Source organism: Rhinatrema bivittatum, chromosome 11, assembly GCF_901001135.1.
Source record: "Rhinatrema bivittatum chromosome 11, aRhiBiv1.1, whole genome shotgun sequence".
Lineage (NCBI taxonomy): Eukaryota > Metazoa > Chordata > Amphibia > Gymnophiona > Rhinatrematidae > Rhinatrema > Rhinatrema bivittatum.
This window is the reverse complement of record NC_042625.1, coordinates 29,448,616-29,472,850: the sequence shown is the minus strand read 5'-3', so window position 1 is coordinate 29,472,850 and position 24,235 is coordinate 29,448,616. Positions and strand designations below refer to the sequence as shown.

At 47.6% G+C, this 24,235-nt stretch overlaps 1 protein-coding gene across 1 annotated transcript in view; it reads right to left on the bottom strand.

Annotated features, from left to right (window-relative positions):
* LOC115073128 (acetyl-CoA carboxylase 2-like) overlaps positions 1-24,235 on the bottom strand; it is a 107,658-nt gene that overhangs the window by 51,384 nt on the left and 32,039 nt on the right. Inside the window, exon 2 of the mRNA XM_029571310.1 lies at positions 15,041-15,173. Within this exon, the coding sequence (XP_029427170.1) occupies positions 15,041-15,173 (133 nt within the window). The remainder of the gene's footprint in view (positions 1-15,040; positions 15,174-24,235) is intronic.

The following is a 24,235-nucleotide window of genomic DNA, read 5'->3' as shown; positions in this document are numbered from 1 at the left end:
AATAAAATTCGCTTTGTAACCCCCACCGGGGATGACTTCGTCGATGTTGAAGGAGAAGGAAGGAGCTGGAGGTGAAAAAGATGTTCCATCTTCTCCTGTCGAAGTTTTCTACCTTTAGGAGTCATCTCTGCACATTGAGGGCAGGATGAAAAGTCATGTTTGTCTCCCAAACAGATAACACACTCTAGGTGTGGATCTGTTATAGACATTGTTCTGTTACAAACTGGACATTTTTTAAAACCGGAAGCCATTTTTTGTTGACAGCCGTCGATGAAAATAAGGGAAAAGAAAATGAGAAAGATTTTACTGAAAGTAAAAACGAGACTGTTTACTCACCGGCCGGTGGAAACTGAGAGAGAGAATCCCCTATGGGAGAAAAAGTTGACTTTTCAGTCAGAATATTGTGAGGAAAACTCACAAGGCTCCTTGATCCGCGATGCTTACAGCAGCACGGAAAAACGAAGACTAGAGGAGAGACCCCTGTGGCAGAGAAATCATGGCATGCTGGGCATGCTCAGTGGCCTCACAGGGCCAGTCAAAAGTTTCTAGAAACTTTGACAAAGTTTTCCCGCAATAGGGCTCCGTCAGTGACGTCACCCATATGTGAGGACTAGCATCCTGCTTGTCCTGGGATAAACCGGCATGCCAGCAACCTCCCGATGGTATGCACTGACAGCATTCACATGGACCCTGACCGAACTGGTCTAAAGATACGACTCTGAGAGATGCCACAGGTAGTCCAACAGCTGCGAAGGGGGCAAGAGAAGAGATCCAAGCCATGCCCCGCACACCAAATGGAAAACCTTTTTCACTTCAAGCTGCAGAACTTTCTAGTGGAGAGTTTTTGGGACACCACCAGCACCTGGGAGACGCAGTCCTAGAGCACTAGAGGCTGAAGGACCAAGCAGCGGAGGTACTTCCAGTGGTTGGGGACGATTGCAATGTGTGCGTAAGCCTCCTTGAGATTGAGGGAGCAAAGCCAGCCTTCCTCCTCTGAGGAACAAAAACAGCGTGCCCAGAGATACCACCTTGAACTTTTCTCTTACAAGAAACTTGTTCAACGCCCAGAGGTTGAGAATGGGGCGCAAGCCACCATGCCTCTTCAGAATGAGGAAATAGCTCGAATAGAACCCTTGGCCCTGCTGATGGCGAGGGACTGGTTCCACTGCGCCCGCTACAAGGAGGACAGAGAGTTCCATCTGAAGTAAGACCAGTTGGGAGGACAAACCCCACAATGGACATGGGGGCGAGGCCTCTGGAAGCTGACTGAAGTTTAGATGGTAGCCCTGACGGATGATAGTAGGACCCATCGGTCCGACTTGATCTCTTCCCAGATATAGGCGAAGATCAAGAGCCTGCCTCACCCGGGGGATCCGACGTCAGGGGTACGGTCAACTGACTTTTGTTCCCTCGCCGCCAGTCAAAAGCCTGTGGCCGGGGCTTGCTGGGACTGCCCCTGGAGGTTGGAGGATAATAATTCCTCTGCCTGAAGAAGGGCTTCCAGGATCCTGGCCTAGAGAGCTTCCTGGCCGAGAACGGGGCATCAGAAGCGCTAGCAGAAAGCTGTTGAAGGATGTCATGATAGTCCTTCAATTGCGCTACCACATCTCAGACTTTATCCCTGAAGAGGTTTTCACTGTGCAGGGGAGATTGACTAGCCTGTCTTGGACCTCCGGCCAGAGGCTCTGAGCCATGCCAATCACAGCTACCAGGCCACTGTCTCGAAAACCTCACAGGTGGAATGCTCCTCATGCTTCCCAGCCTAGAGGCACAGCAGGACAATGGCCAAGAAGGCCTCCTGTTGTTGTTGAGGTAGGCCCTCTGCGAAGCCCTGGACCTGTTTCCAGAGATTACAGTTGTACTGGGTCATATATAGCTGGGTAGACAACGATGCAGGCCACCAGCATGGCACCTTAGAAGACTTTCCTGCCCAAGGCATCTAGCTCCCTCTGCTCTCATCCCGGAGGGGCAGAGGCATGGATGCGGGAGTGATGGGCCATTTTCAGGGTGGACTCCACCGCCACAGACTGGTGGGAGAAGTGCCGCTTCTCAAACCCCACGGCCTGTTGACGGGGGAGATAGAAATGGGGTGCTCCCACATGCGGAGGAGGTGGTCCTTGAAAATGTCATGGATAGGAACCGCCATGATCTCCGTAGGAGCATCGCCAAACTGAAGAACCTCCAGCATCTTATGTCATGCGTCTTCCTCGGTGAGCAGTTGAAAGGGGATGGCTTCAGCCATAGCCCTGACAAACCCTGAAAAGGACAAGTCCTCAGGGGGCGACCAACACCGTTCCTCCAGACGAGAGAGCTCTAAGAGGGAGTCATCCGAATAAACGGAAGACAACTCTGTGGATTCATCACCCCAAGGGTTGTAAGTCCTTTCCTCACTGGGACCAGCATGCCATGGACGAGGTCCATGAGGGGGATCAGCCCTGGGCTCTGATGGTTTCGGAGGCTATGAGGGCACCATGGGAATCGATGGTTCCCCTGGCATCGAGAGGACAGGAGACCGCGGGAGGCTGGAAGGACCCAACAAGGGCTCGGGGAACTGTGGTCTGGGAAACACAGTACCGGCCGTATCTTCCTCCTCAGAGGACCCGAGAATCGGGATTACCTCCATCGGAGGGCATCGGAGGCCACTGGGAAACAGAGGGCCCCTCGTGGTGCTAGCATCGATGGCGAAGGCTCGGGCATTGGTATAGAGGCTGGTGGCACCAGCAGCTCAACACTCTGGAGAGCCTTAAGCACTGCGGACTGCACCCTGCGGTCCAAATCTTCCTGAAAGTCCGGAGTGGCCAGGACTGATGGAGGTGGATGAGGAGTCACCGGCTCTTCCTTGGGTCTCCGAGGTGGCACGGTGCCCAGCACCGGTGTCGGTGGGGAATACCTAGGACTACCAAGGACATCTGAGGATGGGGCCTCCGATGGACAGTGTTGCTTTGGTGGTGGCCTGGCGGCCGCCGGTGCCACTCCAGAACCAGAGCTATGCATCGACGGAGACCGGTGATGATGCTTGCGGGACCTCCCGATCTTTCCCCAGCACAGAGGAGGCAGAAGATCCCGATGTCCAGGAGAGCGGTGAAATCGAGGATCTATCACCGTCCCCCTCGGTCCTTGGAGGTACTGGTGAGAGGAACAGCCAGGGGAAGCATATCAACAGGCTCCCCGTGACCTCTCAGCATCGATGGAGCAGACTTCGGGGCCCCAAAAAGTTCTCCATCTTATCAAGGTGCACCCGACGCCCTTTGGGGGTTATCTGATTACAGAGACAGCACCCACAGAAGTCGTGTGAGGGCCCCCAGGCAGAAGATGCAAATCTCGTGTGGATCCGTGAAGAACATGGTCCATGGGCACTGGGGGCACCAACGAAAACCGGTCGATGCCATGAAAAAACAACCGACATGTGGTCGATGACCAGTGGTCACATGAAGCAAAAGTCTGGAATCGACCACAAAGTTTGGAAAAAGATAAGAAAACCTACCACACCAAGTAGGCACTGACCGAAGGGGACCCAATGAGGAAATCAGGAGAAGTTTGAAATATCAAGAAAAACCCGAGAAAACTGAGAGCTCCATGAACCACAAGGCAAACTGCACCACCGAAAAGAAGAGGACTGAAGAGGGACGATGTGCGGATAGCGGAATGCTAGGCATGCTCAGTGTGCTGGTCAAAGCTTCTAGAAACTTTGACAAAAGTTTTCCATGCCAAGCTCCATCAGATGATGTCACCCACATGTGAGGACTACCATCCTGCTCGTCCTAGGTGAATCTTCTGTACTCCAGCGCCACTGCACTGCCAACTCCTGATAGTGAGCCCCCCGATCCTGGAAGCTCGCATCAGTCATGAGTACTAGCCATTGCGGGTGTTCATAGGGGAACGCCCTTCCTTAATGATCCGCTTGTAACCACCACTGCAGTTGAATGCTGATCTCCACTGGTAAGTGAAGCCTTATCAATAGCCCTGACACTGTGGACTCCAACAAGCAAGCAGTATGCACTGAAGAGAATGCATATTCGCCCTTGCCCATGGAACCACCTCTAGGGTGGCTGCCATCAGCCCGAGCACCTGTAGGACCATACCGTTGGACGTATTGTTTCTGTCAATAGTTGCACCTATGCCATCAGTTTCTGAATGCAGCACTCCAGTAGAAACACTCTGCCTTGCGTCATGTTGAAATGAACACAGAGATACTCCAGTGTCTGGAAAGGCAGTAGATTGCTCTTGGCCAAGTTCACCACCCAACCTAATTCCTGTAGCAAGGAGCTCTTTCTTAGTCCTAATTAGCCAATCATTTAAGTACGGGTTGACTAGAATCCTCTCTCAACATTGCAGTTACCACTGCCTTGACCTTGGAGAAGGTTCTGGGCGTGGTGGCCAAACTGAAGGATAGCGCTCAAAAAAGATAATGCTGCCCCAAAACAGCGAAATGCAGAAACTGTTGATGGTCCATCCAGATAGGAATATGTAGGTACGCCTCTGAAAAATCCAGAAACATAAGAAACTCCCTCGACTGTATTGCCATTATCACCAAGTGTAAGTTTTCCATGCGGAACAGAGTCACTCGCAAATGACGGTTGACTCCCTTGAGATACAGGATGGAGGTGAAAGGAACCCTCTTTCTTGGATACAACGAAACAAATAGAATATCGGCCCGTATTTTCTTGTGACATGGACACTGGGATCATGACTCACAGGCTGAAGAGTCTTGACAACATACACTCCACTGCCTGCCTCTTCTGCGGAGAGCTGCAGGGACACACCAGGAAAACGTCCCAAGGAATGCCGAGAAACTCCAGCGCATGGCCGTCTCTTCTCACCTCCAGAACCCACTGGTCTGACATGATCTTGATTGCTGTCAACTTAAATATGTTTCCTTTTCAGCAGGCTTGCATTTCAAAACTTCATCCTTTGTCCTTCTGTGAAAGTATGGTTTAATAAGTTTCATAAGATTTTCTGACATCTTTAGTCCAAGTGCTTTCTTACCTGGGGTAGCATCCCTTTCCTTTGCGATTGGGTTTTCATATTCCATTTTAATGTTTTTGATGTTCCAAGCAATGTTCCCCAACAGGCAAAGTCAAACAATGATCACAACTCCCGCAGGTTATTTTGGACTTGTGTCCCTATAAGAAGGATGCGATTCTTTGCAGGAATGGAGTGTGGACATTTAGTGGTCTTAGCAGAAGGTTTTAATTTTGTGATCCTCATCAAGAATTATATAATCCCAAATAAACTCTCTTCCATTAAAGCCAGAAAGCTGCTGCCAGTTATTGATCAACATCTGATAGGTCGTAATAATAATACCTCCTTTTCTTTGAATTTTTTCCAGGTTCTTAATACGTTCAGTCTTACTAGTACCATGAAATTCGTTAACACCCTCATCCCTGGAGTCCATGTAGCAAACTCTTTTGTCCATTTGCTGATGAGGGTTGTTGGCATGACCAGCAGTACAAATTTTACAAGTTCAGGATCAAACATACCAGAAAGAATGCAATGATTTGTATAGTTTTTCCCAAACCCATACCATCTGCTAAAATGCCTCCTCTTGTTTCATCTCTATAGAGACCGTATAGAAAGGTCAACCCTTCTCTCTGGCCCACCTCTGATAAAAAAAAAAAAAAAAGAGAGAGAGGAACCCACTATATCATGTTCCCAGGGGTAGTTGGCACACCTTCACCGAGAGGGTTGGGGAGGAACCGCCACTACGAGCCTGCGCCCCATCTGGGCTGTCTGGGACAAAAGGACTGAACCTACCTAAAGCTGAGCCTTTTGAGAAGCATCTCCTCTGAAGGGTCGAAAGCTTTTGAAACACCTAGCACGACCTCTCACGCCAAACGAGCATGGCGCCTGCTTTTTATCCTCTGGTAACCAAGGAACCTGGGACTCACCCTGCTTACTGGCCATTTTTTCTAATTCACTCCCAAACAAGAGTGATCGTTTAAAGGGCAGTTTCGTAAGAGTAGACTTTGAAATTGTATCAGCTAATCAATTCCTCAGCCATAGCTGACACCTGCTGCTATCACCGAAGCCACCCCTCTGGCATAAGTGCGGACCAGGACGCAGCCTGCATCTGCCAAAAAGGCAGCTACCAGTTCTATCACTGCCCTGGAATTCAAACCAGATTCATTGTCTTCCTGAGAGAGAAGCAAGCAAGTCCGAGCCACCAGGGAGCAGCAAGAGGCTATCTGCAAATTCATTTGCCATTGCCTCAAAGACCTGCTTAAGGATAGCATCAATTCTCCTGCCCTGCGCATCCTTCAGTGCCATTCCCCGTTCTACAGGGTTAGTATTCCACTTGGTGATGGCACACACCAGCGCTTTCGGAAAGCGCAATTGCTCTCTTGCCACAGAATCCAGGGAGTACAGTGCTTCCAAGGCTCGTCCCCCTTTAAAATTAGCTTCCAGAGCGCCCCATTCAGGATTAATCAATTCTTGAATAGCATACATAATGGGGAAGAAACATGCTGCTTTACACGAAGCAATTAAATGGGATTTTCCTTTGGCTCAGACATGGAATCAGCCCCCCCCCCCCCCCCCCAGCATATTCAAAGTCTGGGAGATCAGAGTCAGCAACTCATCTCTATGAAAGAAATACAACATTGTTCTATACAGGCTCCAACCCAGAGGAATTTCCTATTCTCCAGGGAATAAGGATTGCCTTCATCATCTGTGCCATCTGGGTTCCTATCGGCATGACCCGCAGCAGGTCGAGACGTACTCCAATGCTTACCATGGCACCAGGATTGTGGGGATCCAAAGCCTATGATTTATTTATTTTTAATTCTTATATACCAACATTCTTGCAGGATTACAAATCAGATCGGTTTACAATACAACAGAACAATCGCGTCTAAGGCGTTACATTAAAAACACAGCGTCAAAAGAATATAATAACAGAACAATCGCGGCTAGGGCGTAACATTAGAACATAACGTCTAGTCGAATATATAAATATGAGTACATAAGAACACTTGGAACAGAACGAATAGGGTCTTTAAGGAGCATTGGCACATTAGAACATTTAAATCATTAATAGTAACCTTAACTTTAGCACTAAGTAGGATAATATGGGTTAACTTAGAGTAAAAGATGGCACAGGGTGTGGAGAGAGGGACAGGGCAATGGGTAGAGATAAGAGATAAGAGGTGAGGAGGGGGACAAGAGATAGGGGGAAGGGTGGCAAGAAGTAAGGGCTGTGGGTCAGGAAGAAAAGAGAGAGGAACATGTCTTGTTATGTCCTTCAACACCGGTGTCCAGTGGTCTTGGGATTCCGGAAGGCCTTGTCTGAAAGCCATGTTTTGAGGGTTTCTTAAATGTTTGATGCAAGGTTCTTGTCGAAGCTCTGGTGGCAGAGAGTTCCAGAGGGTGGGCCCTGCTGTCGAAATAGCACGCTTCTTATTGTGGATTTGACAGGTGGGGCGTATAATGATCCTTTGTATGCGTTTCTAATTGGTCTGTCTGATGTATGAGGACGGAGTTGAGTGCTATAGTTTAAGATGGGCGATGCCATGAATGTCCCTTGTGTATCAATCAATGCTTTGAAGGTGCTCCTAGATTTAATGGAAGCCAGTGAAGGAAATGAAGGATGGGCGTGGTCCTGAACTTTGAGGTTTGGCTGGGCCACCAAATGAACCTGAAGAAAGGATGGTAGCCCTTGAAAAGATTCCACCCAAGAAAAGGCAGAAAGCAAATGTTGCTTACCTGATGTAACAGGTGTTCTCACAGGACAGCAGGATGTTAGTCCTCACAAATGGGTGACATCGAGGATGGAGCCCACCACGGAAAACTTCTGTCAAAGTTTAAACAGAACTTTGACTGGCCCCCTACTGGGCATGCCCAGCAAGGCACCGACCCTGCAGCCAGCAGGGGTCTCCCTCCAGTCTGATTTTCAACAAGCTACAGGCAGTGCCTAAAAAGTAAAAACAAAACGAACCCAACACCGCGGGGTGGCGGGCGGGTTTCGTGAGGACTAACATCCTGCTGTCCTGTGAGAACACCTGTTTACATCAGGTAAGCAACATTTGCTTTCTCACAGGACAAGCAGGATGGTTGTCCTCACAAATGGGTGAGTACCGAGCTGAGGATGTCCCGGACTTGCACCAAATGCACCCAACGACGTGCAAGAGGCACAACAACTGGGGTGGAATTTGGTAAGGGCATCCGCACCCTACCGGGAAGGTGGAAGGGTGTTGGTACATCATGTTGGAAAAAGGTTACGCAAGACAGATTGGCCGAAGATGGAGTCCTGTCTTCCAGCTTTGTCCAAACAATAGTGGGCTGCAAAAGTATGGAGAGAACTCCAGGTTGCAGCTTTGCAGATGTCAGGAAGCGGCACCGATCGAAGGTGTGCCACCGAAGTCGCCATGGCCCTTACAGAGTGTGCTTTTACACGGTCTTTGAAAAGGAATGCCAGCTTGCTGATAGCAAAAAGAAATGCAGTCCGCCAACCAGGAGGGAAAGAGCCTGCTTACCCACAGGTTGTCCTAACTTGTTAGGATGGAAAGAGACGAATAATTGAGTGCTCTTCCTGTGAGAAACTGTACGGTCTAGATAAAAAGCTAGAGCCCGTTTACAGTCTAGGGTATGCAGAGTCTGTTCCCCGGAGTTGGAGTGGGGCCTGGGAAAAAAGATAGGTAGTATAATGGATTGATTAATATGAAACTCAGAAACTACCTTAGGTAAAAATTTAGGGTGAGTGCGGAGTACCGCCCAGTCCTGCAGGAGTTTAGTGTAAGGCGGATAGGTGACTAAGGCCTGTAACTCACTAACCCTGCGAGCTGAAGTGACAGCTAAAAGGAATAATACCTTCCATGTGAGATACTTTAATTCACAGGAGTGTAGAGGTTCGAAAGGTGGTTCATGAGCCGACCAAGAACCAGATTAAGGTCCCAAGATGGGGCCTGAGGACGTAGGGTGGCTTCAGATGGAGCAAGCCTTTAAGAAAGCGTGTTACCAGGGGTTGTACTGAAATAGGGACACCCTGTATGCCTTTATGGAAAGCGGCTATCGCACTGACATGCATCCTAATGGAAGAGGTTTTAAGACCCGATTCCGATAGATGCCATAAATAGTCCAAGAACTTAGAGATTGGACAGGAAAGGGGATCAAGGGACTGGGAAGTGCACCAAGATGTGTACCTTTTCCATTTATACGAATAGGATCTTCTGGTGGAGGGCTTTCGTGAAGCTATCAGGACACGAGAAACCGAATCCGAAAGGTTTAAAGGCTGAAGGACTAACCTTTCAACATCCATGCCGTCAGGGACAAGGCTTGGAGGTTGGGATGGAGGAGGCATCCGTCGTTCTGAGTGAGCAGATGCGGATCCGTTCCCAGAGGGATGTGCCTGCGGATGGAGAGATCCTGAAGAATGGGAAACCACACCTGGCGTGGCCAGTGGGGTGCTATCAGGATCATGGTTCCTCCGTCCTGGCGAAGCTTCACGAGAGTCCTTGACAGAAGAAGAAGTGGAGGGAATGCATAGAGCAGACCTGATGTCCACTTGAGGGAGAAGGCATCCCCTCGGCCGAGAGTGCTGGCTCCGAATGAGAGAGCAGTAGTTGTCTACTTTGTGGTTCTGAGGGGACGCAAAGAGATCTATGTCGGGATAACCCCACTTGTGAAATAGAGAGGTCGCTACCAGAGGATCGAGTGACCACTCGTGTGGTTGGAAGACCCGGCTCAGCTGATCTGCCAATACATTGTCTACTCCCGGCAGGTAAGTGGCCCTGAGGTACATGGAGTGGGAGAGGGCTTCTGCCCAAATCTGCGCAGCTTCCTGACACAGAAGGAAAGAGCCTGTGCCTCCCTGCTTGTTTATTGTACCACATGGCCACTTGGTTGTCTGTCTGGATTAAGATTATCTGATTCGAAAGACGATCTTGAACGCTCTGAGCGCGTAACGGATTGCTCGAAGTTCCAAATATTTATCTGGTGTTCGGCTTCCTCTGGTGACCATAATCCTTGGGTTTGGAAATCGTCCACATGAGCCCCCCCAACCGATGTGGGAAGCGTCGGTGGTCAGGATTACTTGTGGATCTGGTAGGAGAAAAGGTAAGCCCTGAAGGAGATTGATTTGAGTCGTCCACCAGGTTAAAGACAGGCGAAGCGCTTGTGTAACTGCGACTATGGAGGACAGGCGCTGAGAAGCATGAATCCATTGGTGTCGCAGAGTCCATTGTGTTACTCTCATGGCTAGTCGGGTCATGGGAGTGACTTGAACTGAGGATGCCATGTGTCCTAGGAGAATGAGGAATTGGCGAGCCGTGGCCGTGTCCTGAGACTGGAGCTGGCGAGCTAGGGACATGAGAGTTTGGACCCGCTGCAGCGGAAGGTAAGCCTTGCCTGTAAGGTGTCCAAGTCTGCCCCAATGAAAGATAAGGTTGAGATGGGACTAAGCAAGATTTCTCGTAATTGACAAGAAACCCTAAGGAAAGGAGTGTGTTGATTGTCAATTTTAGGGAGGAGTGGGCAATCTGAGGGGTGGAGGCCCTGATTAGCCAATCGTCCAGATAGGGGTAGACGTGGACACCTTCCTTCCTGAGGAATGCTGCTACCACTACGAGGCATTTGGTGAAGACTCGTGGAGCAGATGCCAGACCGAAAGGTAGTACTCGGTATTGATAATGGTCGCGGCCTACCAGAAACCGCAGATACTTGCGATGGGATTGTGTTATCGCAATGTGGGTATAAGCATCCTTTAGGTCGAGGGAGCACAGCCAATCCCCCCTTTGCAGCAGAGGGAGTAGCGCACCCAGGGTTACCATCTTGAACTTTTCTTTTTGAAGGTACTTGTTGAGGGCCCGAAGGTCCAAAATGGGACGTAGCCCCCCTGACTTCTTTGGAATTAGGAAGTACCTGGAGTAGAATCCCTTGCCTCGTTGAGAGGGAGGGACGGGTTCTATAGCATTTGATTGCAAAAGAAGGGATACTTCCTGTTGTAATTGAGTCAAGTGGCTGGATAGACTCCATGCTTGAAGAGGCGGGGAGTCTGCCGGAAGAGTTATGAAGTTGAGGGTGGTAACCCTGTGTGATAATTGCCAGCACCCACTGATCTGAGGTAATCTGTATCCAATGCTGTAAAAAAGTGGCACAGACGACCCCCCACAGGGATGTCGGGAAGTGGGATGTGGCATTGCTCCGTACCGGGAAGTCAAAGGCCTGCCGCAGGCCCAGGAGGTGGGGCCACAGCAGGTCTTTGTTTTCGAAGTTGGCGTGGCTGAGGTCTAGTGGAGGATCGAGCCGGACGAGGCCTAGCCGATGGAGGATAATAACGACGTGGCCGAAAGAAAGACTTTTTAGAGTCCTTCTTAGGTGGTGGTTTGGAGGATACCTCAGATGGAACAGACGAAAGTTGCTTCAACGTCTCGTGGTGATCCTTCAATTCTGCCACAATTTGTTGAATCTGTTCTCCAAACAGATTGTCCCCCTAAGCAGGGTAAATCGGCTAGACGATCCGGGACCTCTGGGCGAAGGTTAGATGACTTTAACCAAGCCCAACGTCTGGCTGAGATGGCAGTAGCTGAGACTTTTGTGGAAGCATCGAAGATATCGTAGGCCGTTCTGATCTCGTGCTTCCCAGCCTCAAATCCTTTGTGAAGAAGGGCTTGAAGCTGTGGCTGGTATTGGTCCGGTAACGTGTCAGCGTAGTCCTGCATCTGTTTAAGGATGGCTCTGTTGTATTGAGTCATGTAAAGTTGGTATGAAGCTATGCGAGATATCAACATGGCCCCATGATACACTTTCCGTCCCACACTATCTAGGAATTTGTTGTCCTTGATAGGGGGAGTGGAAGAGTGTGGTTTTAGGCGCTTGGCCTTCTTTTGTGCAGACTCAATACAACAGAGCGATGATCCAGTTGAGGCTTCTGAAATCCTGGTGCTGACTGAACAAGGTATGTGGAGTCAGCTTTCTTATTAACTGGTGACACAGATGAAGGAGATTCCCAGTTTTTCTTTAAAAGATCCAGAAATACCTGGTGAATGGGGATGGAAGCGATGATTTTTGGGGCATCCAGAAATTGGAGCAGTTCCATCATCTGGTGCCTGTCATCGGTCTCAGATTGCAACTGAAAAGGTACAATTTCTGACATCTCCTTTACAAAATTAATAAAGGAGAGATCTTCAGGAGGAGATCGTTTTCTACTCTCTGTAGGAGATGGTGGGGATGGCAAATCTGTATCAGAAGATGTATCATCACCCCAGGTATCATAAGGATCATGTGGGGCTTGCAGACCTGAAGGACCTGGTTGAGGATCCAAAGGCATCGATGGAAATCTGGATGGAATCGTGCTGCAAGCGGAACTGTAAACGGCATCGAGGCTTCGGGGCTGCCGATGGAATCGGTTGCCGATCTTGGAATCGATGGAGCCGAGGGATAATCGGTGGAGAGGTATGCGAAGGCACCGATGGGACTACTCCGGACGGGGGAATTCGAAACGGTGTTTCTCCTGCCGATGGAATCCTGCCGGAGACGATGGTGTAGTCGGTGCTACTGGAATCACCGATGGAAGGGCCCGCATGAGTGCCTCCATACGATTCAGTAGCGGTGCCAGCGCTTCCACTAGAGGCTCGGTGGTCGGTTCCCTCCTCGGTGGCGGAGTCGGTGCCGAGGTCGGTGCCTGAGGCGGTGCCAGAATCGGTGCCGGAGACGGTGGCGGTGGAGGCTGGAACCTTTGCATCGCTTTCTCGGTGGCCTCCTGGACCAGCCGGTCCAGTTCTGCCCGGAGACCAGGGGGTAACGATACCCGGCTCGACGGGAGAGGGAGGCTGAGGCAGAGCCGGAGGGGACCACCGTAACCGGTGGGGATCACGGCTCCCACACCCCGAGAGGGTGAGGGTTTCCTCGATGCCTGCGAACGAGACGTGGACGGTGCCAGGTCTGACCGAGGCTTTTTTGTCGGTGGCTCGGCCTGTTCAGAGGTCGATGGCTGTGGATCCTTGACGGGCCGAGACTTGTGCCGCCGATGGCGATTGCTTGTCCTTCCGATCTCCTCGCCCATCCGAGGAGGGGACAGGAGTCGACGGCCGAGAAGTCATCGGTGGTGGACGGTCACCGGAGGGTTGACCGTGGTGGTGCAACTTCGACGGTGCCGGTTCCGATGACGTCGATGCTATCGATGGTGGTGGGGTGGGTGCATGGAAGAGGAGCCCCATCTTCTCCATCCTGGCTTTACGACCCTTAGGTGTCATTAGGGCACATTTAGTGCAAGTCAGGACATCATGCTCACTTCCCAAACACAGAACACAGACCCTATGGGGGTCTGTGATGGACATAGTCGGGTGCAATCCGGACAATGACGGAACCCTGTCGCCATGGCCTAGGGCCAAATTTAGCCGCGGGATCGGTAAGTGCCAACAGGCCTCAAGGGTCAAAATCGACGGCAGTCGATGAAAATCGGCAAAAAAACTTACCGGATTCCGCGAAGGTGACAAAAATTTGTCGAAGGGAGACCCCTGAGGGCAAATTTTCTTCGGAAAGAAAAAACCGAATTCCTGTCAGGAACGTGGTAAGAGAGCTTCCTTTCACCGCGTGGCAGCTGCTGCGCGGAAAAAAGAAGACTGGAGGGAGACCCCTGCTGGCTGCAGGGTCGGTGCCTTGCTGGGCATGCCCAGTAGGGCCAGTCAAAGTTCTGTTTAAACTTTGACAGAAGTTTTCCGTGGTGGGCTCCATCCTCGATGTCACCCATTTGTGAGGACAACCATCCTGCTTGTCCTGTGAGAAGGATCTATACCAAAACCAGGGGGCATCGGTCCTGCACCAACTGAGTTGCCTTCCCCCTCTGACAAACCATTTACGGGAGGCCCCAAAACCAGGCAAACCATCTGACAGTTCCCTCTCCGATCCCATTCCCGCATCATGCTGGGAAGGGCCAGGCTCAGCAAATCAGTCAGAGATAATGCTCTCTGAACCTCCAGGCTGAGATGCCCGAATATGGCAAGCAGCACAAAGGGTAAGGTGCTTAGGCTTCTTTGCTACCAGTGCCATGGATAAACACCTGCTAGCACCCAAAAGCATCTGACAATTGTGCGCCCAGCTGCACGCCACACAAGCTAGCCTGGACAGGGCACCCAAAAACAAGCTCTGTCCAAAAATGTAGGCGCCCAATACATGGTCCAGGTAAGCACCCACCCAGGCACACAAGCACAAACTGACATCAGACTCTGCTTCGTGGAAAACTTGTGCGTAGAAAGGTGCACAAGCACCACCATTGCCTATTAGGCAGCATCTAAGCAAAGCCTGAAAGCAGGGTATAGCCAAAAGTGCTGCTCAATCCGCCAAGCTGCCCCAACTTCCCAAGCTCCCCCGGAGACGGGGACGGATGTCAGATCAGCGCACCAAGCTCTGAGACCAGAAGGGGAATGGAATCCCTAAAATTAACTCCCCTTCTCTTTATTTATTTTTTTTATAATTACTCTTTACCTGAGCTCATCCTGTCCCAGCAGAGTATAAAGTTGGTCTCCGGCTGCTGGGGGAGAGAGCAAAGGCCTTCACCACCGCATTCGGCTTACTGCACCCGCTAGCCTCTCAGCTGTTTCTCTCTCTATAGCTGTCCACACCGGAAAACCAGCTACCGGACCGAGACACTCTACTGAGGGAGGTATCCGCAGATATCACCTCAGGAAAACTCGACTGAGGGAGGGACTAGAAGGTATCACCACATGAGAGCGGGACGAATTAATTTTCTCCTTGTCTCCTTCTACTTTTTTTTTTTTTTTAAGCAAGGGAGATGCACGTCCACCATCTGCTGGAGATGGAGAATACTGGCGGGCTGATGTCAGTGTAGGGGTGTATATACCGTGATGTCAGCTTTGCTCCAATCTCCTGGTAGAGGTGCATAACCCACTGGTGTGGATTAACCTGTCTGAATGCTAAGAAATGCTATTTAAAAGAAAAAATATTAAAGTCATGAATATTAACAAATATATATGATAAAGCTTTGCTTTTCTAGGCAGTTTGGTCAATGGTTCAGCTGCTGTCATTTCTGCCAAGAGATAACCCCCAAAAATGTCTTTGGAAGCAAGGGTAAGTATGCATTTATTACCTTTTCAATTATGCGATTTCCTCCAAACCGAGTGACAAACTCAGCTGGAGATGCAACTGTGAAATCCCTGTGCAGATCCATCTTCTTCTGATCTCGTCCCTTCTTCATCAGGTGTAGTCCAGACATGCTGGGTCTGAGGACAACATAAAAGGCAACAAAGCAAGTGAATGCAGTAGATGGGACTCCCAGGTCAGGCTGACAATACTCAGCTGCTGAGAGCAAGTCACTCTGAAGATATAAGAGATACAGTAACTGACCTATTATCTGACCACCACATATCCGACTGGCCAAGTTAAAAGTTCTAGTGAATGAAGCCCCATAGTTGGATAAGTTCAGCCAGCATCAATTGCTTTGTTTGGACCTTGGTGACCACCATCCTTATTCTCCCTCTCTCTCAAACCATCAATATATCACCACTTATATTACAAGCAGCAGGGCTGATCCTAAAAGGGTGCAGGGCCTGGAGTAAATCAACCACAGTGGGGGCCTGGAATCATGATGTGCAAGGTTCCACCCACAAGATGACAGGAAATTATATTGGGGGTGTGGCTTCCATGGTCAAAGTGTAGGGTATAGGGCAATTGCCCCCCCCCCCCCAGATAGCCCTGACCAGTAGGAGAGGCATTCCAGCAATCATGAGTAACACACCACTGCACTCCCAGTGTTGAAGCTTCCAGGTTCTTCTGCATAGGACACAGGACAGACACTTCCTGGTTCCAGATTCTTACAGCATTTTTAATTATTTATTCATTTATTTATTTATTATTAAATTTATACCACCAATCTGTAATCCTAAGCAGTTTACAAAATACATATACAGTTATGACAAAATCCATAAAAACAAATAAAATAAAGCAATAGTTAAAGAAACATATAAGCTATCACAAAACATAAAACATAAATAGCAATATGAGACTAACAATAAAAATAATAAAACATAGTCTCATTACCGAATGTTTTACCAAAGGACCAAAAGGATAAGAACATTGCCTTAAGTAAAAGCTTCCTGGAATAGATGAGTTTCTATCATCTTTCTAAATTTTGGAAAGGAGACCTCAGCTTTAATTTCTTTTGGCAGCATATTCCATAAAATTGGGCCTTGTATGTTAAAAAAAAAAAAAAAAAAGTGTTTACGGGACTTATCTAGTCTGGTTTGTCTGAATGATAGTATACATAACAGTCCCTGTGACATTGACCTAAGGCTCCGTGTAAGCTAATATAGCTTAAAGGCTGCATTAATAGTAGGGGAGACTAGGCCATTAATACTTTGAATAACAAGTAGTAAGATCTTAAACTTAATTCACCAAGTAACAGGCAACCAGTGTAGTTCTACAAATGTTGAATTGATTCCCAGAAACTAAAACGGGCTGCTGCACTTTGCAAGTACTGTAATGCACAAAGTATACACTGCGGCAAGCCAATATATAAAGAATTGCAGTCATCAAGAGAAGAAACAAGGGTGTGCATTACAGTTTTTTAATTTCAGTTACCCAAAAAAAGGCAAAGCCTCCATAGCATCCATAGTTTTAAAAAGGCACCCTTAACAACCTTGCTGATATGTGGGCAAGGGAAAGGGAAGAGTACAAAATGACTCCCAAATTACAGACGCTATGTTACAGACCAGGAACGTGACCTTTTCTTCTTCCCACTCCTGTGGCCAGGAAGAGGAAGTAATGTTTACCGCGCACACGGGAAGAAGAAAAGGCCATGCATGCATGCTGCTGCAGAAATCGCATCCCAAGGCTCTCCCTGGCCCCGCTTCACTCAGCACTTTGCCTGTGCTGCAATCATTGCGGAACTGAGCAGTCAGCTGAGAATGCGGCTGCTGGGATTTCCTGCCGCGCAACTATTGGGGAAAGCCGTCCATCAGCTGCCCGGACCTGGAGCTGAAGATCGATGCTGGCTAGCCACTTTGCCAGGGGCTGCAGGAGTATAGTGATGCTGCCCCCCCTTGGCCTGGCTCTGACTTCCCCTTCTCTCGCCAGCGCAACGCCAGCAATAAAACATAAAAATAATAATAAACTGCAAAAAAAATAAAAGGCTGGGGTGGGGAGAAGAAAAAACATAGATTTGCATTCTAGGCTGACTGCTCTGTGCCGAGATAGCAGCACAAGCAATCAGCTGAGTGCTGCCTTCTTGCCACTGCGGGGCGAGGAGGTCATTTATGCTGCAGTTTCTAGTCTGTCAGGACTCTGCTTTTAATAGCAGTATATTTATTTATTTATTTTAAATCTTTTCTATACCGTCGTTCAGTATATTACCATCACAACGGTTTACATAGAGGCACATAGAGTAAATTGTACATGCATCTGTTCCTATTATTAGTAATGGAGGTGCCTGATAAGCTCGGTAACATAGTTTCACAATAATGGCTATATGTTCAGTGTTGTCTAATCTGACCTGTGACTACAATAAAGATGGTTAGATTATACATTCAATTAAGAGGTGTAGTAAACAAACCATGACGTACATACATAAAATGTGCTAGTGCTGTATAAAGATTTTGTGTGTACAGCTTTCAGTGTTTTTCTCCTTCTCACTCGCTTTGTGAAAAAGCTTCTCTAAAGAGCCATGTCTTTAAGCTCTTTTTGAAAGTTTTGAAATCTCTCAGTAGTCTTACCTCTATGGGCATGGTATTCCATAGTATCGGTCCGGCCAATAATAGTGCTCTTTCTCTGACTTGTGTTAGTTTTGCAGTTTTGACTGAGGGGATGGTTAGGAGGGCTTTGTTGGCAGATCTCAGGTTTCTGTGTGGGACATGGACGTGGAGTGCTGTGTTTAGCCATTCAGCTTTTTCGTCGTGGATTAGTTTATGTATAGTGCAAAGGGTTTTATATTTCACCCTGTATTCAATTGGCAGCCAGTGTAGTTCAGCTAGTGTTTCAGTGATATGGTCTCTTTTTCTTTGCCTGTCAAAATTCTTGCGGCCGAGTTTTGGAGTATTTGGAGTGGTCTTATTGTCGTGTATGGTAATCCTAATAGTAGGGCATTACAGTAGTCAGTGCTGGCAAATATTAAAGCTTGTAGCACAGTTCGGAAGTTCGTTTGATTTAGTAATGGTTTAAGTTTCCTGAGGACCATTAGTTTGGCATATCCTTTTTTGACTTTTAATGATATGTGTTATTTGAGGCTGAGTTCTGTGTCTATTATTACACCGAGGTTCCATACTTTCTCGGCTATTTCAATTTTCTGATTGTTTTTTAGTAGTATTGGAGATTTTTTGTTCAAGGTGGAGGAATTCGTTTTTTTCTATGATAATGACGAGCTCCATTTGGTTTAGTAGTTGTTTTATGATGTCAAGGTACATGATTGCTAGGTTTAGTGTTTATTCCAGTGAGTCTTCGATTGGTAGTAATATTTGAATATCATCAGCGTATGTAGTGTATGATACCCAGGCCTGCTAGAAGATGGCACAGTGGAAGTAGGTAGATATTAAAAAGTGTAGCAGAGAGTGCTGATCCTTGTGGTACTCCAGTTGCTAGATTTATTTTCTCTGACAATGTGTTTTTTATTTGAACTTGATAATATCTGTTACTTAGGTATGATCTGAACCAGGCATTAGTTTTTTCCTTTAATCCAATTTCGTCGAGTCTTTTTAGCAGTATGTTGTGATTTACTGTGTCAAAGGCAGAGGACAGGTCAAGCATTAGAAGGATGTAATGTTTACCATTGTCAAAACCTCTCATTATGCTGTCAGTCAATGAGAGAAGTAAGGTTTCAGTGCTGTAATGTTTGCAAAATCTGTGCTGTGAGGGGTATAGTATATTATTGTTGTCTAGGTTTCGGCTAATTGTTTCTGAAGGATTTTTTTCTATTAATTTTACTATTAGTGGTAGATTTGATACTGGTCTGTAGTTACTCAGTATAATTGGGTCACTGTTCTTTTTCTTTATTATTGGTTTAATTATTGCTCCTTTTAGGTTATCTGGAAGGGATCCTTCCTTTAAGGAGAGGTTTATGATTTTTGTTAATGTGGGGGAGACTATGTTGGCTAGTTTTTTTATGTCGTTTGTCGGTATGGTGTCAATTATATGTGGGGCTGGGTTTATCTTTTTTAGTATACCGGCTACCTTGTGCTGTAGCTGCCATGTGTGCTGGGGGTGGGAGTGGGAGTGAGTGAGACAGAGAGAGAGTGAGCCAGCATATCTGTAAGTGTATGAGAAATGTGTGTGTGTGTGTGCGCGTGTGTGTAAGTAAGAGAAAACGTGTGAGAGCAAGATACTGCTCAGGAGAGCAAGATACTGCTCAGGAAAGTCATTGGTGAGTGTGAGAGAAAGATTGATCAGGAAGGTGACTGGTGGGTGTATGTGTGTGTGTGTGAGAGAGAGAGAGAGAAAGATTGGTCAGGGAGGTGACGTGTGTGTGTGAGAGAAAGAAACTGGTCAGGAAGGTGACGTGTGTGAGTGAAAGAGATTGATCAGAAAGGTGACGTGTGTGTGTGTGTGTGTGAGAGAAAGAGAGATTAGTCAGGGAGGTGACTGTGTGTGTGAGAGAGAGAAATAGAGATTGATCAGGGAGGTGACGTGTGTGTGTGAGCGAAATAGATTGGTGAGGGAGGTGACTGGTGTGTGTGTTTGAGGGAGAGAAAGATATTGGTCAGGGAGGTGTCATGTGTGAGAGAAAGAGACATTGGTCAGGGAGGTGACGTTGTGTTTTTGTGTGTGTGTGTGAGAGGGAGAGAGAGAGAATGAGAGATTGGTCAGGGAGGTGACGTGTGTGTGAGAGAGAAAGAGATTGGTCAGGGAGGTGACGTGTGTGGGTGAGAGAGAAAGATTGGTCAGGGAGGAGACGTGTGTGGGTGAGAGAGAAAGATTGGTCAGGGAGGTGACGTGTGTGGGTGAGAGAGAAAGATTGATCAGGGAGGTGACGTGTGTGGGTGAGAGAGAAAGATTGGTCAGGGAGGTGACGTGTGTGAGTGAAAGAGATTGGTCAGGGAGGTGACGTGTGTGAGTGAGAGAAAGAGATTGGTCAGGGAGGTGACGTGTGTGAGTGAGAGAAAGATTGATCAGAAAGGTGTCGTGTGTGTGTGAGAGAGAGAGATTAGTCAGGGAGGTGACGTGTGTGTGTGACAGAAAGAGAGATTGGTCAGGGAGGTGACGTGTGTGTGTGAAGAGAAAGATTGGTCAGGGAGATGACTGATGTGTGTGAGAGAAAGAGACATTGGTCAGGGAGATGACTGATATGTGTGTGTGAGAGAAAGATTGGTCAGGGAGATGACTGATATGTGTGTGTGAGAGAAAGATTGGTCAGGGAGATGACTGATATATGTGTGTGAGAGAAAGAGACATTGGTCAGGGAGGTGACGTGTGTATATGAGAGAAAAATTGGTCAGGGAGGTGTCATGTGTGAGAGAGGGAGGTGACTGGGGTGTGTGTGTAAGAGAAAGATTGGTCAGGAAGGTGACGTGTGTGAGAGAGAGAAAGAAACTGGTCAGGAAGGTGACGTGTGTGAGAGAAAGAGATTGATCAGAAAGGTGACGTGTGTGTGTGTGTGTGTGAGAGAAAGAGAGATTAGTCAGGGAGGTGACTGTGTGTGTGAGAGAGAGAAATAGAGATTGATCAGGGAGGTGACGTGTGTGTGTGAGCGAAATAGATTGGTGAAGGAGGTGACTGGTGTGTGTGTTTGAGGGAGAGAAAGATATTGGTCAGGGAGGTGTCATGTGTGAGAGAAAGAGATTGATCAGAAAGGTGACGTGTGTGTGTGAGAGAAAGATTGGTCAGAGAGATGACTGATATGTGTGTGAGAGAAAGATTGGTCAGGGAGATGACTGATATGTGTGTGTGAGAGAAAGAGACATTGGTCAGGGAGGTGACGTTGTGTTTGTGTGTGTGTGAGAGAGAGAGAGAGAATGAGAGATTGGTCAGGGAGGTGACGTGTGTGTGAGAGAGAGAAAGAAATTGGTCAGGAGGTGACGTGTGAGTGAGAGAAAGAGATTGGTCAGGGAGGTGACGTGTGTGAGTGAGAGAACGATTGATCAGAAAGGTGTCGTGTGTGTGTGAGAAAGAGAGATTAGTCAGGGAGGTGACGTGTGTGTGTGACAGAAAGAGAGATTGGTCAGGGAGGTGACGTGTGTGTGTGAGAGAGAAAGATTGGTCAGGGAGATGACTGATGTGTGTGAGAGAAAGAGACATTGGTCAGGGAGATGACTGATATGTGTGTGTGAGAGAAAGATTGGTCAGGGAGATGACTGATATATGTGTGTGAGAGAAAGAGACATTGGTCAGGGAGATGACTGATATGTGTGTGTGAGAGAAAGATTGGTCAGGGAGATGACTGATATATGTGTGTGAGAGAAAGAGACATTGGTCAGGAAGGTGACGTGTGTGTGTGACAGAAAGAGAGATTGGTCAGGGAGGTGACGTGTGTGTGTGTGAGAGAGAAAGATTGGTCAGGGAGATGGCTGATGTGTGTGAGAGAAAGAGACATTGGTCAGGGAGATGACTGATATGTGTGTGTGAGAGAAAGAGACATTGGTCAGGGAGGTGACGTGTGTATATGAGAGAAAGATTGGTCAGGGAGATGACTGATGTATGTGTGTGAGAGAGACATTGGTCAGGGAGGTGACGTGTGTATATGAGAGAAAGATTGGTCAGGGAGGTGTCGTGTGTGAGAGAGGGAGGTGACTGGGGTGTGTGTGTAAGAGAAAGATTGGTCAGGAAGATGACTGATATGTGTGTGAGAGAGAAAGATTGGTCAGGGAGATGACTGATATATGTGTGTGAGAGAAAGAGACATTGGTCAGGGAGATGACTGATATATGTGTGTGAGAGAAAGAGACATTGGTCAGGGAGGTGACGTGTGTATATGAGAGAAAGATTGGTCAGGGAGGTGACGTGTGTGTGTGAGAGAAAGAGACATTGGTCAGGGAGGTGACGTGTGTGTGTCTGAGAGAAAGAGACATTGGTCAGGAAGGTGACGTGTGTGTGAGAGAGAAAGAGAGATCAGTCAGGAAGGTGAAGTGTGTGAGAGAGAAAGATTAGTCAGAGAGGTGATGTGTGTGAGAGAAAGATTGTTCAGGGAGGTGACTGGTATGTGTGTGAGAGAAAGAGAGATTGATCAGGGAGATGACTGGTGTGTGAGAGAAAGTGTGTGTGTGTGTGTGTGTGTGTGAGAGAGAGAGAGTGAGTGTGTGTGTGTGTGAGAGAAAGTGTGTGAGTGTGTGTGAGAGAGAGAAAGTGTGTGAGTGTGTGTGTGAGAGAGAGAAAGTGTGTGAGTGTGTGTGTGAGAGAGAGAAAGTGTGTGAGTGTGTGTGAGAGAAAGTGTGTGAGAGAGAGAGTGTGTGAGTGTGTGTGTGAGAGAGAGAAAGTGTGTGAGTGAGTGTGTGTGTGAGAGAGAGAAAGTGTGTGAGTGTGTGTGTGTGTGAGAGAGAAAGTGTGTGAGTGTGTGTGTGTGAGAGAAAGTGTGTGTGTGTGTGTGTGAGAGAGAGAGAAAGTGTGTGTGTGTGTGTGAGAGAGAGAAAGTGTGTGTGTGTGCGTGTGTGTGAGAGAGAGAGAGAGAAAGTGTGTGTGTGTGTGTGTGTGTGTGTGTGAGAGAGAGAGAGAAAGTGTGTGTGTGTGTGTGTGTGTGTGTGTGTGTGTGTGTGTGTGTGTGTGTGAGAGAGAGAGAGAGAGAAATAGACTAGTCATGGGCCCTAAGGAAGAAGAGCGTGAGGACAGAGCTTCAGCAGTCCTTGCTGCTTCTGGTATGTGCTATTGGCCTACAAGGGAAAGGAGTAGAAGAGTTACTGAAGAGGGTAAGTAAAGATGGCTTTTAAGTTTATCTTTCTTGATTGACTGCCATTTTAATTATTGGGTATTATGTGATATGTCTGCTATTAGAAATATTATATTGGTGTTTGGAGAATTTTTAATCTTTTTGAAAATTTTTAATGTTTGGATGTTATTCCATTATCAGTAGTTTTGAAACATTTATTATATTCTAGTTTTAGAATTATTTTATATTTCTCAAGGAATGTACAAGAAGCCAAACTCTGTGTGCAGTGCAACAATGCAAAAACAAAAACATTAGCTTTATGGTCACTTTATTCTGTATTTGGTGAGGTTCTGTCTGTGTTCTGCATGTGTGACCCAGTTAAGGGTGTTCTGCAAGCTTGTAGTTTCTTGGCAGGGATCTATAGCAGCTTGGCTTGTTCTGTTTTCCTAATAGAAGGTGTATTGGTGTTTGGGGCCTGGTGTTAATTTTGCAGTGCTGCCTTTTCATAGGTAGGGTTATATTACTGTTTGAGTTCCATAATGCAGGTGTAACATTGTGCACATTAGTTTGTGTACATTACTGCAGATCCTGGAAGTCTGTTAGGTGCTATATTTCTGTTTTGCACAGAATGCAGAGTGGCTTTTTTGGGTTTCCATTCCAGTTTCTGCTTCCATATTTGTAATATGTGGTCTTTCTGTACTTGGTGAAGGTCAATTCTATGTGTGTGACCGAGGCGAAGTATTTTACTAGCATGTAACATAGAAACATAGAAATGACGGCAGAAGAACACCAAACGGCCCATCCAGTCTGCCCAGCAAGCTATGCACTTTTTTTTTTCCTCTTACTTGTTACGCTTGGCTCTTAGTACCTTATAGTTTTATTTCCCTTCCACCCCACCATTAATGTAGAGAGCAGAGTTGGAAATGCATCTAATTGAATGTGTAGCTTAGTTAGGGGTAATAACCGCCTCAATAAGCAAGCTACACCCATGCTTTTGTTTACTCGACTATGTAATTTAGTCCTTGTTGGTTGTTGTCTATATATATATAGATACTCTTTTCTACATTGCCCCTGCTGTTGAAGCAGAGAGCTATGCTGGCTATGCGTTGAAGGTGAAGTAACAGACTTTCTTCCCTGCCGTTGAAGCAGAGAGCTATGCTGGCTATGCGTTGAAGGTGAAGTAACAGACTTTCTCCCCTGCCGTTGAAGCAGAGAGCTATGCGTTGAAAGTGAAGTATCAGACTTTCTCCCCTGCCGTTGAAGCAGAGAGCTATGCGTTGAAAGTGAAGTATCAGACTTTCTCCCCTGCCGTTGAAGCAGAGAGCTATGCTGGCTATGCGTTGAAAGTGAAGTATCAGACTTTCTCCCCTGCCGTTGAAGCAGAGAGCTATGCGTTGAAAGTGAAGTATCAGACTTTCTCCCCTGCTGTTGAAGCAGAGAGCTATGCGTTGAAAGTGAAGTATCAGACTTTTTCCCCTGCCGTTGAAGCAGAGAGCTATGCTG